At 26.3% G+C, this 15,499-nt stretch overlaps 1 protein-coding gene across 1 annotated transcript; it reads left to right on the plus strand.

The window, feature by feature from the left end:
- Nucleotides 1-1,088: 1,088 nt before the first annotated feature.
- On the plus strand, nt 1,089-14,462 carry LOC114131229 (E3 SUMO-protein ligase PIAS2-like). The gene is made up of 3 exons (XM_027996391.2): nt 1,089-1,224; nt 12,326-13,093; nt 13,159-14,462. The coding sequence occupies exons 2-3, from the start codon at nt 12,337-12,339 to the stop codon at nt 14,331-14,333; spliced, it is 1,932 nt and encodes a 643-aa protein (XP_027852192.1). The 5' UTR covers nt 1,089-1,224; nt 12,326-12,336; the 3' UTR covers nt 14,334-14,462.
- Nucleotides 14,463-15,499: the final 1,037 nt, after the last annotated feature.

Here is a 15,499-nt window from a genome sequence, read left to right on the forward strand (position 1 = left end):
ACTGTGAGGCTGTGATAAACTCATCGTGTATAATTATTATGTAAGACATTTAAGTATTTCAGTAAAACTGTTTTTGTTGTCAATCAAATTATACTCAATAATGATTGTGAAAAATGTATTTATTTATGCATATAAGTTATGATAATTATTCGAATTATTTATAAAATAGCATACCTACTAAGAAAAATCATTTAAATAAAAATATTTTATTACAAAATACTAGATTATAGTTTTCATTTTAAAAAGTTAAGCTGTTCTTATATAAGATTCATAATTATACCGCAAGCCTAATTTTAGTTAAATTATTTTTAATTCATGTGTGAATATATTATAACTTAATTTTTAGAGTGAAGATATGTCACGATAAGTGCATAATGATATTATGATTTGTTAATATTTCGATACTTTTGTTACTAAAATTTCAGTAATTTATCACGAGAATATTATGGACGCACACAGTGCATGTTTATTATATCGAGATACACGTTTATTGAAAAATAATATTGTATATAAGGGCAGACAACCTTCGATGTCAGTAATTTATAAAGAGGGTGTAAGCGTATATAGGGTGGCGTACCGGTTTTCTTCTTTGTTGTTCATCGTCTGCAGCGTTGCCGTTCAAAACGCAGGCAAGGTTGCCGTATTAGCAACATTCTCGAAATCATACTGTTCCAAGAACTATCCCTATAATCGGGGACCGGGCGAATGCTGTAGAGTGAAATCAGGTTGCGGAGAACGGTCGTCGAGACAATCCAGCACCGAAACCGAATAACGTCCTGTATAGTAAAACGTCCATTATTCGAGCGCAAACACGATATATACACCCACAAGCAGACGCATGCGCATTTCATACACATTGTTCGGACTAGCGGCGGCGGCGGCGGCGGCGGCGGCGGGTCCTTGGTCATTTTATTATACTTACCTGAATAAGAGAACCATACATTTTTGTACCTAATGTACAAATAAAAAAAAAAGGTAACTATTTTGTCGCGCAGCTGACATCGATAGTTGTATTAAAGTATTTGAATTCTTCTCTTACCCGGGCCAGCTGCAGTTAGCACAAAAGACTACGCAGTCTCTCGCTATATGCCTTGGCCGCTAGAGTCGCTCAGTCTCCAATACAAGCCTACGTTAAATTGTATTCACGTCAAGCAGTCAGTACAGTGTATGTATCGTGCGCAGACGTCCATCCGTGTTCAAGTGCCTGAGATTCTACAGAAATTGGTAATTTACATTATTTATTTGTTATTTATTATTATATTGGAATATTACTAAAAAGAAATAACGTTTAGAAGTTTATATAATGTATATAGTGTACAATATATTATACGGCCGCAGGGCTCGGAACTTAATGCACTAAAAACATGCACTTATATTTAATTATTTTACACAACATTTTAATTTGCACAAATATTTTTTTTAATTTGTAAATAGAATTTTTGTTTTTTTCGTTTTTTTCTTATAACCGTTCGTTTATGTTTCTTTGTGTTAACGTGTTGAGTCACTACAAATTTTCGATCACTGTTGACCTTCACTTCACATAACTTACAGAATAAAATACTTTCGTCGGTTTTGAAAGTATCCATACCATATTCCAAAATAAAAATATTCAAACGATTTGTCGCAGATTGTTTGGTTTTCGGCATGATGAAATAAAAATAAAATAAGTAGGTAATTGAAACAAGAACGACGCGTATAACTACAACAGATAAGACGGCGTATAAGCCGGAACTGACAAAATTATCTAAGCGGTTTAGCAGTAGGTCTATTAATGCCATTAACAATAATCATTGATTTATCCTCCTGTAAAAGTATTTATAGAAAATCGTCGTATTTCGATAGCTGTTGTTTCTATTTTTAAATTTGTATAATATTATATTTTAGATAATGCTAGCTGTAGTTGTAATTTATAAATATATAATATATATACATTATATTTATTTTAAATTAAATGTTTTTAATGTATATATTGTTAACAATAGTTGTTAAGTATGCCATATATAATTAATAATTATAATCTATATATAAGTATATAGGCAAAAAGGTGGTCTTATGACCAGCTTTAAAAATAGTTAAACATAATACTGTGTGTTTCTGCATCATACTATGAATAATGCATAATATATTAAAATTATTCTGTAAACGTTTTATTATACGATGAGACATCTGTTGAAAAATCCGTGGTCCTTAAAAAAAGTCATCCACTCACTTACTTATTTAAAAAAAACAAATGTATTATATTAAATACCTATATTGTTTAATTATTGTATAACATAATAAAAAAATCTCTGATTGTCCAATATAATAAAATTCTATAATCGATTCTAAGTCGTTCACCAATCTAACTTATCTAACAAAATGTTTCTGCTATTTATATGAATCAATTATAAATTTACGATTCTTTGACATTCATAGTATCGAGTTCATTATAATTTCAAAGCGATTGAGACCCGGACACTCGGTAATAATTATCGCGTAAGAATTAATGTTTGATTATATTTGTCATCAGTGTATAAAGTGTAAACAGTAGAATTTTGATTAGCGTCTACATTTTTAATATACAGTGAATGCCGCTTAATGTGATCACTTTGGTGCAGGTCATTATGATTCTATTAACTGGTTAATTCTATAAAACATTTACAACATAACATATGATTTGGTTTGAGATTTTAATTTTTAATTCTAATAAACGGTTGATTCTATATACCAGTGATCACTTAAAGCGGAACTCACTGGATAATATGAGAGCTCCATAGTCGTTTTTAATTTTTAACCCACCTTGATTGGGTTATAAGTTCTATAATATGTAAAATAATAAATTATAAACCTATATTGGCTATATTGTATTAGTTAATATCCTTAATGGTTTTCTCCGCCGTGACAAATAAAATGCTCGTGGATTTACTCCGTCTTAAACTACGTTAAACGTAAACTGCATAAATCATAGATCTTTAACAGTCATTTTGTAGGTTACAATAATATATATATAAATAGGTTTAAACTTAAATATAATTATAATAACTATTTATTTTATATACCAATGACAACCCTATCAATTGTTAACATTAATTCAAAACTTTTAAACAATAACTTGTTACGATAAACAATAATCTATAACAAAAACATATTGTGTAGGCAAAAGGTACCTATACAATATGCATAATAATAAAAACATAACCCAAGTTTTGAAGTGTGAGGTGGATGAGTCAATATTTATTTGTTTTTTTTTTATAGTACAAATAATATTATAATTTTTGTATAAGTTTAACTATTTGTTTTTATAAAATAAAAAATGGCAATTTTAAAAAGTTGCGATTAATCTGTACTTTCTATTAAAACTATAATAAGACGCAGACTAAAGTGTCGAAATACTGAGTATTAGTAGATATACATACATAAATTTATAATATAGCTATATCAATATTGATGTATAATTCATTATATTTCTAATGTAAATGAAATTTGTCGTTTGTACGTAGTCGGTACTTTATGGTTCTAAATGGCTAACGTGGTCAAAACACGCATTGTTATTATTATTATTTATCACTTTGGTACTTCTCATAGTGTAGGTCCGTCATACCCGTAAACGAAACAGACACAATAATATACTATACTGTAATAATAACATAGTGATAGCGTACTCGTAAAAAAACATCGCTGTTAAATTTTTAAAACTAGCTATAGTTTATTATGTAATGTATTGATACAACTATCAACTAGGTGCTAGATAAGTCTATAAAATAGTTTTAGGAGAATGTCATGTGCAACGGGTTTATTGATAACGTAAGTGTTTTGGTTCAGTAAAATAAAAAAATAATTAAAATACTATCATCCATCGCTCACTAATTATTATAATCTGTATAATATAGACGATAATAATATTATATATTATTATTCAATAACCGAAATAATAAATACATACGACGTATAGCCTATCCACAAATTACAAATAGGTACCTATATTCTACAGACAGTATTTTAAAATATACAATATTTATGAGCTAATAATATTGAAGCATATTATTATTTTAAATTCTGAACGGAGTGATGAATGTATTGATTTTACAAAGATTTGTGTCTTTTTTTTTTGTATATAGACTAAACTTTTGATAAAATACTTTGATTTTTAACTTAAATGATTGTTTTGGATAGTAAACTAGATTAATTTCCTATGCCTTTTTATTATTGGGGAAAACAAAAGAAACCCAGGGACAAACCAGGATTTTTATGTAAATCTAATTTTTCTAACTTGAGAACGAAAAACTGTAGATAGTTAAAATTTTTGTCAAATATATGTATAGGTACTATCATTTTCTATTTACAATCAAAATTTCAAAATATTTCAGCTCTTTTTAACATAGTTATAGTCATGAACAGTTTTCTAATTTTTTTCTTTAAATACTTGAAAATTAAGTAGGTACAAAGCTTCTCGTAAGATATTAATTTCTCGATTAAAAAATATCGAAAACCTATAGTGCTTACCTAATAATTTTTATATTTGAAGTTAACATTTAACGAAATTTGTCAAAAATGCAAAATATAGTAATTATTTTGTAATTTATTATAGGAATCTATAAAAACGTTTCATTTTACATCTAAGTTTTAAAAATAGAATATAAGACTTTAAATAAATATTTCATGCTGAAACTACCTATAAAATCTAAAAAATATATAGGTAAGAGCAATTATTTTTTGAAGACTTTTTGAGTCCGAATTTGGCATCACTTATTTAAACGATAAATAACGGTGTTAATTGTCTTGTTATTTTAAAACATTATATGTAGGCATTTAAACTTTTATACATATACATTATATTATTACGAATTTTACGAAGACATTTTTATTTTATTTTAAAATATTATTTATTTATATACTAGGTATGAATCTATTTTTACTGTTTTACGGTATTCACAGAAAGGTGTAGTAAAATTTTGAGCTTTTCAATATCACTAGATATATAATATATTGGATTATATTATTATTGACTTTTGAGTTAACAATTTACTGTAAATGCCATAAAACAGTATGAATAGATTCATATCATAAATATTTATTATATCTTTTAATTAACAGATTTTAAAAATGCCTTTGCTTATAGTAAAATTCGTAATTCCTATAGGTACATTCATAAGTTTTCATTTCACTAACTAAAAAATATCGAAAAATTTTAGCCACATACTGTTTTTTATAAGTATTTGAATTTAGAATTTTGACAAAATAACAAAAATGCACAAATTATTTTGTAGCTAGTTTAAATTCATTAAAATGCTTCTTTTATATTCAAGATTTTAAAATGTAATAAAAGATTCTTAATTGGTTTTTCTATATAATATAACAAAAATAAAAAAATCGCTGGAAAATTACATTAATTTTTTATGACTGAATTTCAAGTTTTTAGGACAAATGAGATGAAAAGAAATGGATATTCACCCGTATAATTTTAACTATTTCTCTTCATACGATTTTTAATATTTTGTTGTAATTCAAAAACAAATACCTAATCGTAGATTTATTTAAAAAGATATTCAATAAAATATTCATTATTCATGTTGGCATTTTCTATACACAATTAGTATACTTTTTTAATATTTCTACTATTTTCTAGTTATTTATAGACATTTGGAATTTTAATTTTTTTCTATAAATGTTCATAAAAAAATATTGTTTGAATTAAGCTCATAAATATGTTACCTAATAGTACTATTGAAGAAATGTTTTTTACATTTTTAAAGAGTTTAGAATTTGGAAATATTCTAGATACAAATAATTTAAAAATGTTATAGGTACTTTTATAGGAACCTATCTTATTAGGATAAATTATTTTTATCCTGTTATTGATAATGGATGTTCTTGACATTCAAAAAATACTGATGCCAGGTTACATAAACAAAAATTAAAAATCAATAACATTTAATAAATTAAAAGTGAGCTATAGTTATTAGTTGTTTAAACTTGATATTATTATAGAAGCCAATAATTTATATATTATAAGTTTTTTTAATTATATATTTTATTTTATTATTATGGTTTTTAGTTTTTTTATTAAACGTGACATAGTTATACTACTATAGCATAATAACTATTACAGTATTACCTATCATTAAGCCCACAATACTTTAATCAATATTATAAATGTATATGGCTAAATAAACAAGAATTATAACAAACATAATAATAGTATGGAATTATTTATTTTTTTGATACAAAAAAAAATTATCTTTTAATTTTCTTTTCAATTAAGTATAAAAAATTTTGGTTAGATTAGATTATTTTTCAATCAGCTATAAAACCGCGTAGCTGTCATACTGTCGCGGTCGTTTAATTGAAATTATTTACTAAATCTAAATATTGGTATGGTAAGACATCCAATTTTAGATTTATTATGTATCTGCGTGTCTTAAGAAAAATAAGTTCCGCGAAATTTTAATTAATTTTTATTGTTAATAAATATCACAAACATCATTTTAATTGAAAAATGTAACGTGCTTGTACAGTAAATTTATAATCAAAAATTTAAGATTAAAATGATATTTTTACGGTGTTGATAAAATACATAGATATCCCTACTATAAACTAATTACAGCCTACGGGATCTTAATAAATAATTATTAGTTAATAATAAATAATAATATGATTAATAAGGCACACTCAAAAATTGTTTTATAAACATTAAGTAATTAATGTACCTATTTTATATCAACCTATTATAAACGGTTTTGATTGAAAAATATTAAACATTTTTCGGACGGAATTTACATGCTCCCATAATCACGACGCAGCACACGCATGTTGTTCTGGGCTCAGAGCGTAATTTATCTATTGTTTCCTTTCAAATCTGGGCGCCACGTTACCGCCTATAATATTACGCCTACATTATACGGACCAACCACAATACCTATATAAAGCACTATGAGCGTAAATACATACACATGGGATTGGCTTTCTGCCTTGTCTGAGAATGCGTAGTTTTGAATAAATATAAAATGTATGTATTTAAATGTGTTTTAAACAGAACGGAGGAGAAGAAAGTATAAACCCCATACAAATGTTCACGACTTCACGTGGACTGGTTTTTTATATATATATATACAGTCATACAGTTACAAATTAATAAAACAATTTAAAAAATCTTGTTTTCACATTAGCAATTCGTTAATTTACAAGATGTTTATTTATATTACACTATAATAATATTATATAGACAACTATTGCCGTGCTAAGCAAAAACGCCGTATATCCCCCCCTCCAAAAAAAAAAAAATTAGGTAAAAACAAATAATTATTATAAAATTTGGCTTGTGTAAATGAAAATACCGTATGTTTGATAATATATTACTCCAAAAGTATAATATAAGAAAGCGGTTCTCAAACATTTTTTTTTTTTTGGCGTACGACGCAGGTGTATTATTAATCATTCGCGTACCACTAATAACTAAAAATACAACGATTCAAATTGTACAGTTAAATACTTTACTTTTTAGTTAATACCTTTATTTATTTAAAATGATAAGGCAGTAAAATACTACAATATAATTGTTTTTATTTATTAGTTTTTTAAAATAAGATAAGATTAAAATAACAAATTTTCAATAAGATCAGAATCGAATATTTATTCTTAATTTTCCGTTCTATCACCGACCATTAGTCGAATTACACTTGAAATGAAAAAAAGTAATGGCCGAACTGCACTTACAGGGCTCAAAAAAAGTATTTCCACAAAAATATCATGCATTTGATGGGGTTAAACGTTTAGAAAACGCTCATTTCCTTTTCTACTTACAGGCTTAGAACTGACAATAATTTTGATCATTGGTGTGGTTAAAAATGATAGTTTTATACAATATACGCATCATGTTAATATAATATTATAAATATATTTTAGATTCTGAACGAAGTGATGAATGTATTGATTTTACAATGATGTGTGTTTTTTTGTTTTTTTTTTTTTTTGTTTTGTTTTTGTGTCTGTGTACAGCATAACTAGTTGAAATAATGCTCCAATTTCAAACTATGGGGGTGGTTTCCGATGTAAAAGTGAATATCCTTGGTGCATTATAGAGGTAAAAAGTTAACATTTTCCAACAGTTTTCAAAAAAATCGAGAAAAACAAAAAAAAAATGACGGAAAAACGGGAATTTTTATGCAAATCCAGTTTTCGACCAAATCGATTTTTTTTTTATGGTTGTAATTCAAAAACTAATCACTGAAAATATTTGAAATTTTCACCAAATGTTAATGTCAGAGGTATCTGTATATAGTTAAATTTTCAAAAAATTTTGACTTTTTTTGAGTTATTTATAGACCACTGAAATTTTCGATTTTTTTGAGACATTTTTTAAAAGTGTCGATAAAAAATTTTTGGATGACCAAAAAGTTTTGAAAATTTAATACAAGGTTCCTTATAAGTTGTTTTTATTGTAGCTAAAAAAAATTAAAAATCGTTAGTCACAATTTTTTTTTATAAGAATTTATAGTTCAAAGTTTTACGAAATCTGTCGAAAACGCGAAAATTTGCAATTAATTTTGAAGTTGAAAAATCATAAAATTTTTTTCTTTTATAACTAAGTTTTGAAAATTTGATACAAGGTTCTCCATACATTTTTCTTCAAATATCTGTAAAAAAAACTCTACCGGATTCAGACAAAAATTTTTATGAGTGTTAGAAATTTAAATTTTTACAAAACCGCGTTAAATAACAGTTTAGCCTCAAACGATTTTTGATATTTGTTATAATTCAAAAGGTATAAGTCGTAGATACTTAAAAATTTTACCAGTTATTAAGATTGGCTTTATTTACTCGATTTAATTTTCAAAATATTTTGAGTTTTTTTGAGCTATTTATAGACAACTGAAATTTTCAATTTTTCTGAAAAAATTTTTTTGAAGGGTCGATAAAATTTTTTTGGCCCTATCAAAATACTTGAAAATTTTATACAAAGTTCCTCATATGTCATGCTTATAGTAATTAAAAAATTATAAGAATACATAGTCACAATTTTTTTTTATTAGCATTTGAAGTTCAAATATTGACAAAAATTCGTCAAAACCATGAATATTTGCAAATTATTTTGTAGGTATATTTCATAAAAATTTTTGTATAAGTAGCTAAGAGTTGAAAATTTAATACAAGGTTTTTCATAAGTTTAGCTTACAATTATTATGAAAGAACTTAAATTTCGTTGTATTCAGTCCATTAAAACATAAACCACCTTTTTCACCAACCACTATAGAAATTATATCCTAGGCTGACAAATCATCTTCGTTCAGAATCGTTTTTCGTATACAATGATAACTATCATTGGATTCAAATTTAACACTCCTATAATATATAATAATGATCCATACGGCACCTAATGTACAGCAGAGCGGTACCCACTTGCCCACTTTTTTAACATTGAATTTTTTTTTTTTTTAATCGTAAAATATAATTATTGTCATTACCTACCTATTACATTTTTTTTTCATTTCGATCATTTTTTTGTAATTATAAACTAATAACAAACATCAATTAAAAGTTTAGCTTAGTAATTCGCTTTGAGCGTAGAAGTTAATATATTTTTCAATATCATTTTTTTTTCTGGTACCTACCGTGTAGTTGAAGATCTTATATCACTATTCTGCATCTAAGTATAAGTTTCTGTTTTTAATTGTGTTAAAATATTATTTTCCAGTTTATTTTTTAGATTTGTAATCAGTTGCAAATTTTGTATTTTACAATACCATGATTACGATCAACGGAATCTACAACTTATAATATTACATAAAGGAAACATTTCATAGATTACGTTCTAACGAAACCAATGATTAAAATCACTGTTAGTCCAAACTCCTATGCCTGTAAGAGTCCAAGTGCAGTTCGACCACTACCTGTCTTTTTACCCGAATGCAGTTCGACCATTACCTTTTTTCAACTCAAGTGCAATTTGATCATTTCCTTTTAGGTATTAAATGTAATTCAACTATTCCTGTTGTAAATACGCTAAAATGTACTGAATGGTATGCTAATTGAATAATAAATTGTATACATTAGTATAACAATTAACAAAACTATAAATGTATGTACATTATAATAACAATTTTTTTTAAGGCCAAAGGGGGGGGGGGAGGAGTTGAAACCTAAAGTCCCCCTGGCTACACCACTACACATAATACGATCATACTAATAATTTGATTACATCCTATCACTCAGAAAAAAATGTCATTTAATTAATGAAAAACGCATGTTAAATCAATGAAAAATGGGTATGATTCTGATATAATAAAGTTGATTCCTTATATTCAGGTAATTGATTTCATTAAATTAATGAAGATGACAATTCTTAAAAAATAGTATATTTTTCACTATCTAAATTAATTATGATTTCATACAGTTTAAAGAAATTGTTTCTTTCATAATAAGAAATTATATAATAGAAACAAATATTTATAGCAATAAGATCAATACTACCACTTTTAAAATATAGCTTAAACATCTTAAACTTAGTATGTAATGTACTAAACAAAAGTAAATTTTCCATCAAAATAATGATGAATTTTCAAGGATTTAAGATATCGTTTCATTAAACAAAAAAGTCATAAAATAAATAAAAATATAAATCGGAATAAAATCAGTATCTATTAGGTATTAAAAACAACAACTTTTACATTTAAATTATTATTTTTTATTCATTTAATAAATTTAATCATAATGTAAACACTTTAATATTAATAGGTATTTTTAAAATCAAAATATTTTTGATTAAACTTACAAAGTAAAGTTCATTAAAAATTATTTTATATTTTTTAATAGTTACATACAATAAAAAATATTTATGTTTAATAAAGAAAAAAATAAAAATGAGTGTTCTAATAAATAAATAAACATCTTGTACATGATTGTATAAATGATAATTTTACATAATTAATTATAATATAAATAAAAGTTCAAAAAAAGTATATTTTATAAATAATGATAATAAAAATAAAAAAAATCATTTTTAAGTAATGGATATTTCATATTTAATTTTATATACAAACATTCACTTCTGTTTAAAAATAACTAACTATATTAATAGCTATATGTTCAAAAAGTGTTGGACTTGCTTGGATTTTATTTTGAAAAAGGTATTCAATAACAGTATCAGTAACAGTTTTGCAACACTGTTCATTTAATTTTTGAGTAAAATTCTACAATCATACTTCCTTTTCCCGATTTATTTAATACATCTTCTACATTAAATTACACAGAAATCATGAAAATAATTTAGTAGCTAAAAACGTTGGTAATAAATCATTTATGCAAACAAAATATAAATATAATTCTAATATTATGAAAAATAAACAAAGTTAATGGTTTGAACATTATTCGTAATACATTTATGGATTTCAAATAATTATGATTTAAATTAAATAAATCTTACATTCATCTCTTAGTTTGCAGTTGAGCTTTCTGAAGCTAACGGGGATTCACTGTCTGCTCTAGAACTAATGCTGTTGCAATGTTTAGATTCCTTGATAAACAATTCATAATATGGCATTTATTATAATATATTATATTAGCTGACAGCTAATATAAATGTATTTAATAATTAATACTAACATTAAAAGTTGATTGCCATTTTATTAAGTTATGCTTGAATATTATTCTATGTCCAAATTTTTCCTTAGGACATAAGGTATCTAAATGTCTAGCATTCATCAATTTAAGGTTTTTTTGTGTGATACTAAATTCTAAAAAGTAAAAAAAAAATCTATTATTATACTAAAGGTACCTATCTAATATAACATTTATACATAAATAAAGTAAAAGTCTAAAACATGTAATGTGTAATTAGCTTTAAGATGTTTTCGTTTAATAGGTTCATAGGGGTTTTCCATACAAATTGCCAATCATTTGATTCATTTTTTAGATTTAATTTTTTATCTTGTCTTTATAATTGACTGTAGAACGTCACCTGTATTCAGGCAAATTAGTAATAATTATTCAGTTTTTTTTTAATTAAAATAATTAATATTATGTCTTATTTTAATTATTAGTAATATAATTATGGTATCCTAGTAAACTTGAAGAAAAGAGCAACTAATTTACCAACTTAAGTTTGTTTTTTTGAGTTTAACTAGACATCTAGTATCCAAAAAAATCAAATTGGTTCGTCCTGGGACAAGCTTTCAAATATTTGCCACCCTTAAAAGATTTTATCTGGTTTGGTACCATAGTTTTATTACAAATCTAAAAAAGTTTTAGATATAACATGCCATATTATACATTATATTTTAAAGATGATGTATTTATTCTTATTATGTGTTTATTACACCTACAACTATAAATTAAAATTTTTTTTTTTTAGTGACCATAAAGATGAGTAATTTCTACGCTGACGAAGAAAGTTTAAGTGCCATGCTGGATATTTTTCGGCATAGTGATCTACAAGCACTATTGGGAGCTTTTGGTCAAGATAGAGCAGGCCGAAAATCCGAATTAAAAGATCGAGCAATTGAATTGTTAAGGACTCGACCAGCTAATATTAACAACTCAGCATATAGAGCAAGAATACTTGACATATATCGTTCCTTGAAACCTGAATTGATTGCTAGTGAACGTTTTGTACGCAGATTATTACAAAATCAACAACAACAAAATAAGTACACGATGACAACTATGGGTCAAATACAGGTAGGTCAATCACAAAGAATATTCCAACTACCACAATATCCTCAACAATCAACGCATGTGGCACGAGCTGGATTACCTCAAGTTATGCCCAAAATGCAAAGAGGCGTGTATGGTAAAGGTAAACACTTATCAACTTCTATTCCTGCTAATAATATGGTCAGTAATGACATTCAGTACATAGCTGCTGGCAATTATCAACCATCTGCAACTCATACCATAGTGTCACATCAATTACCACCAAATCAACAAATGGATATTGTAATACAAGATGCATCAAGATTAGGAACAACAGCTAATAGAAATAATTCTTACATACCATCTATTGAAACTGTAGCCCAAATCAAATTCAAAAAGCTACCATTTTATGAAGTTATTGATGAAGTCATTAAGCCAACTCTTCTAACTGACACGGACAGATGTACATTACTAAACGTTCCTAGAGGTAACGATATTTTATGATTATTTTTTTATTTTAATTATGTTCATAATATATATATTTTATTTCAGATATGAAAGAAACTACATTCAAACATACTCTGTCCCTCGAACACACCAATGCCGTATCTTCGAATCGTTACTTTTCTGATGGAAAATATGAACATCATAATCAGTACCAAATTCGAATTTGTCAATTGATAGAGCCTGTGCCTAATGAATCACTAGATTACATGCCTCTTGGACTACACATACGAGTTAATATGAAAGCCTGTCCTTTACCGCCAGTTCCCCCCAATACTCGACCAAGTAATCTGACTGAATCTAGACGAACTGCAAGACCTATCAATTGCACTGCAAATTTCAAACTTTCTCCAATCAATGTAAACAACATCACTATTAATTGGATCCCCGATGGAAAGAATTATGTTTTTGTTATGTATCTAGTAAAAAAATTAACGGTAGATACATTAATGAAAAAACTTCAAGACAAAGGCGGGAAGAGTTCAGAAGAAACTAAAAATTATATAATTAGAAAGATAGCAGATGTTGATCCAGATTTGGCTACTGATACTTCTTATCGCTTTTCTTTGGTGTGTCCTCTGGGTAAAATGAGAATGAAGATACCTGTAAAATCTATTAATTGTGATCACTTACAATGTTTCGATGCAAGTACATTCATTTTAATGAATGAAAGAAAACCAACTTGGATATGCCCAACTTGCAATAATCCATGTTTGTATGATGATTTACAAATTCAAAATTATTTTTTAGAAGTTATTTCAAGTCCAACACTTAAAGACTGCAGTAAAGAAATTGAATTTTTGGACGATGGAACATGGAGAGTATATGAAGAAACTATAAAAATACAAAACACCAATAGTACTTCTGATAGAGTAAAACCTATTGAATTAGTAGATTTAGATAGTGACGATGAAAACTGCATTGAGCTAAGAACTAATTCTAGCCTTGAAAATTCTAGAACCCAAGAACCTGAAAACAACTTAAAGTCATCTTTTGTCGATCTGACATCAAGTGGTGATGAAGAACCACAAACAGAAAAAATTAAACAGGAAAATGAAGCCCAAGCAGCTAATGCTATTCAATCGGTCGATGTAATTGATTTAAAACCACAAGCTCAAGTACAGCCACAACAAGCTGTTACCAGTTCTGAACAAGGATTAGTCATTGAAATAGACAGTCCATCTCCTCCTTCAAGTCCTACCCCTACGACTGAAGCCTCCTAATTTATTTTTATTTTTCATTTTTTTTTTTTAATATTATTCCTAAGTAATTTTGATGGTATAAGTTTTTAAAATTAATGTAGTTAATGTACCAACATTATATTTATTAGAATGGAATTTTTAATTAAAATATTTATATAATAATTATCTTTTCTTTTTATTGTAGCATTTAATAATATATGTTATAGTGTATGAAGTGTTGAAAATAGTGACCTCACTTTCTTTTACATTCTTCAGGTTAATGCAGGAGACCAATTATAATTTTATTATGTTAACAATGGAATTTGGCTACTATAGCTAGTTCTTTCAATTATAAAATCTATATTTTTCCTATCACTTAAAAGCAACCTACGAATATCTGATAAAATAACCACCGATCTAAATATTTTATACTATCACAGAATAAATACTCTGATATTATGTTTGATTATTATAGGTACTATAGGAGTGATAATGAATTCAAAGTTATTTTACTTAGTATTTTGTTAACCAATAATTACAACCTGAAGATTAGAACATTTAAAAAAAACACTTAACAGAATTATCATATAAAGAATATCTGTAAATAATATATATTTATAATAAATATCTACCTTTGTAACTATTAACTAATATTTTTTTAAAAATTACTTCATCTGAAATATTATTACTAGATTAAACTTAAGAGAACGTTACACCTGTATGTGTTGTTTCCAGTGTAAAACATACCAAAAACTGTTTTGCACGGGAAAGAACCAAGAAGGTTACAGACTACAGTCATAACTATGAAACGAAATTTTCACCACATATAATGAAGAATTTGAGCAGTGAAATATCGTTTTTATTTTTTTGATATCACTTATACTAAAACTGTGATTAAAAATGTGGTTTTAATGACCTGAATATCGTATATTAAATCATGTAGAGAAAACACACCAATTAAATACTTGAAATTTTCACAAAATGTTTATATTAGCGTTATACTTATTGTGTTAATGGTTTCATATAACTGGAAAAAAAGTAATTTATGCTTGTACAAAAAAAAATCATAAGTTTTTTTTCTTGTTCAATAATAAAATATCTCACTAAATTAAAATTAATACCATTGCAAAATATGTTTCATTCATTAGAAAAGTTAGATAACAATAATCTTTCCCATAATTAAAAAATGTCATCTACTGATCATCATC

This window comes from Aphis gossypii, chromosome X (genome assembly GCF_020184175.1).
Source record: "Aphis gossypii isolate Hap1 chromosome X, ASM2018417v2, whole genome shotgun sequence".
Taxonomy (NCBI): Eukaryota; Metazoa; Arthropoda; class Insecta; order Hemiptera; family Aphididae; genus Aphis; species Aphis gossypii.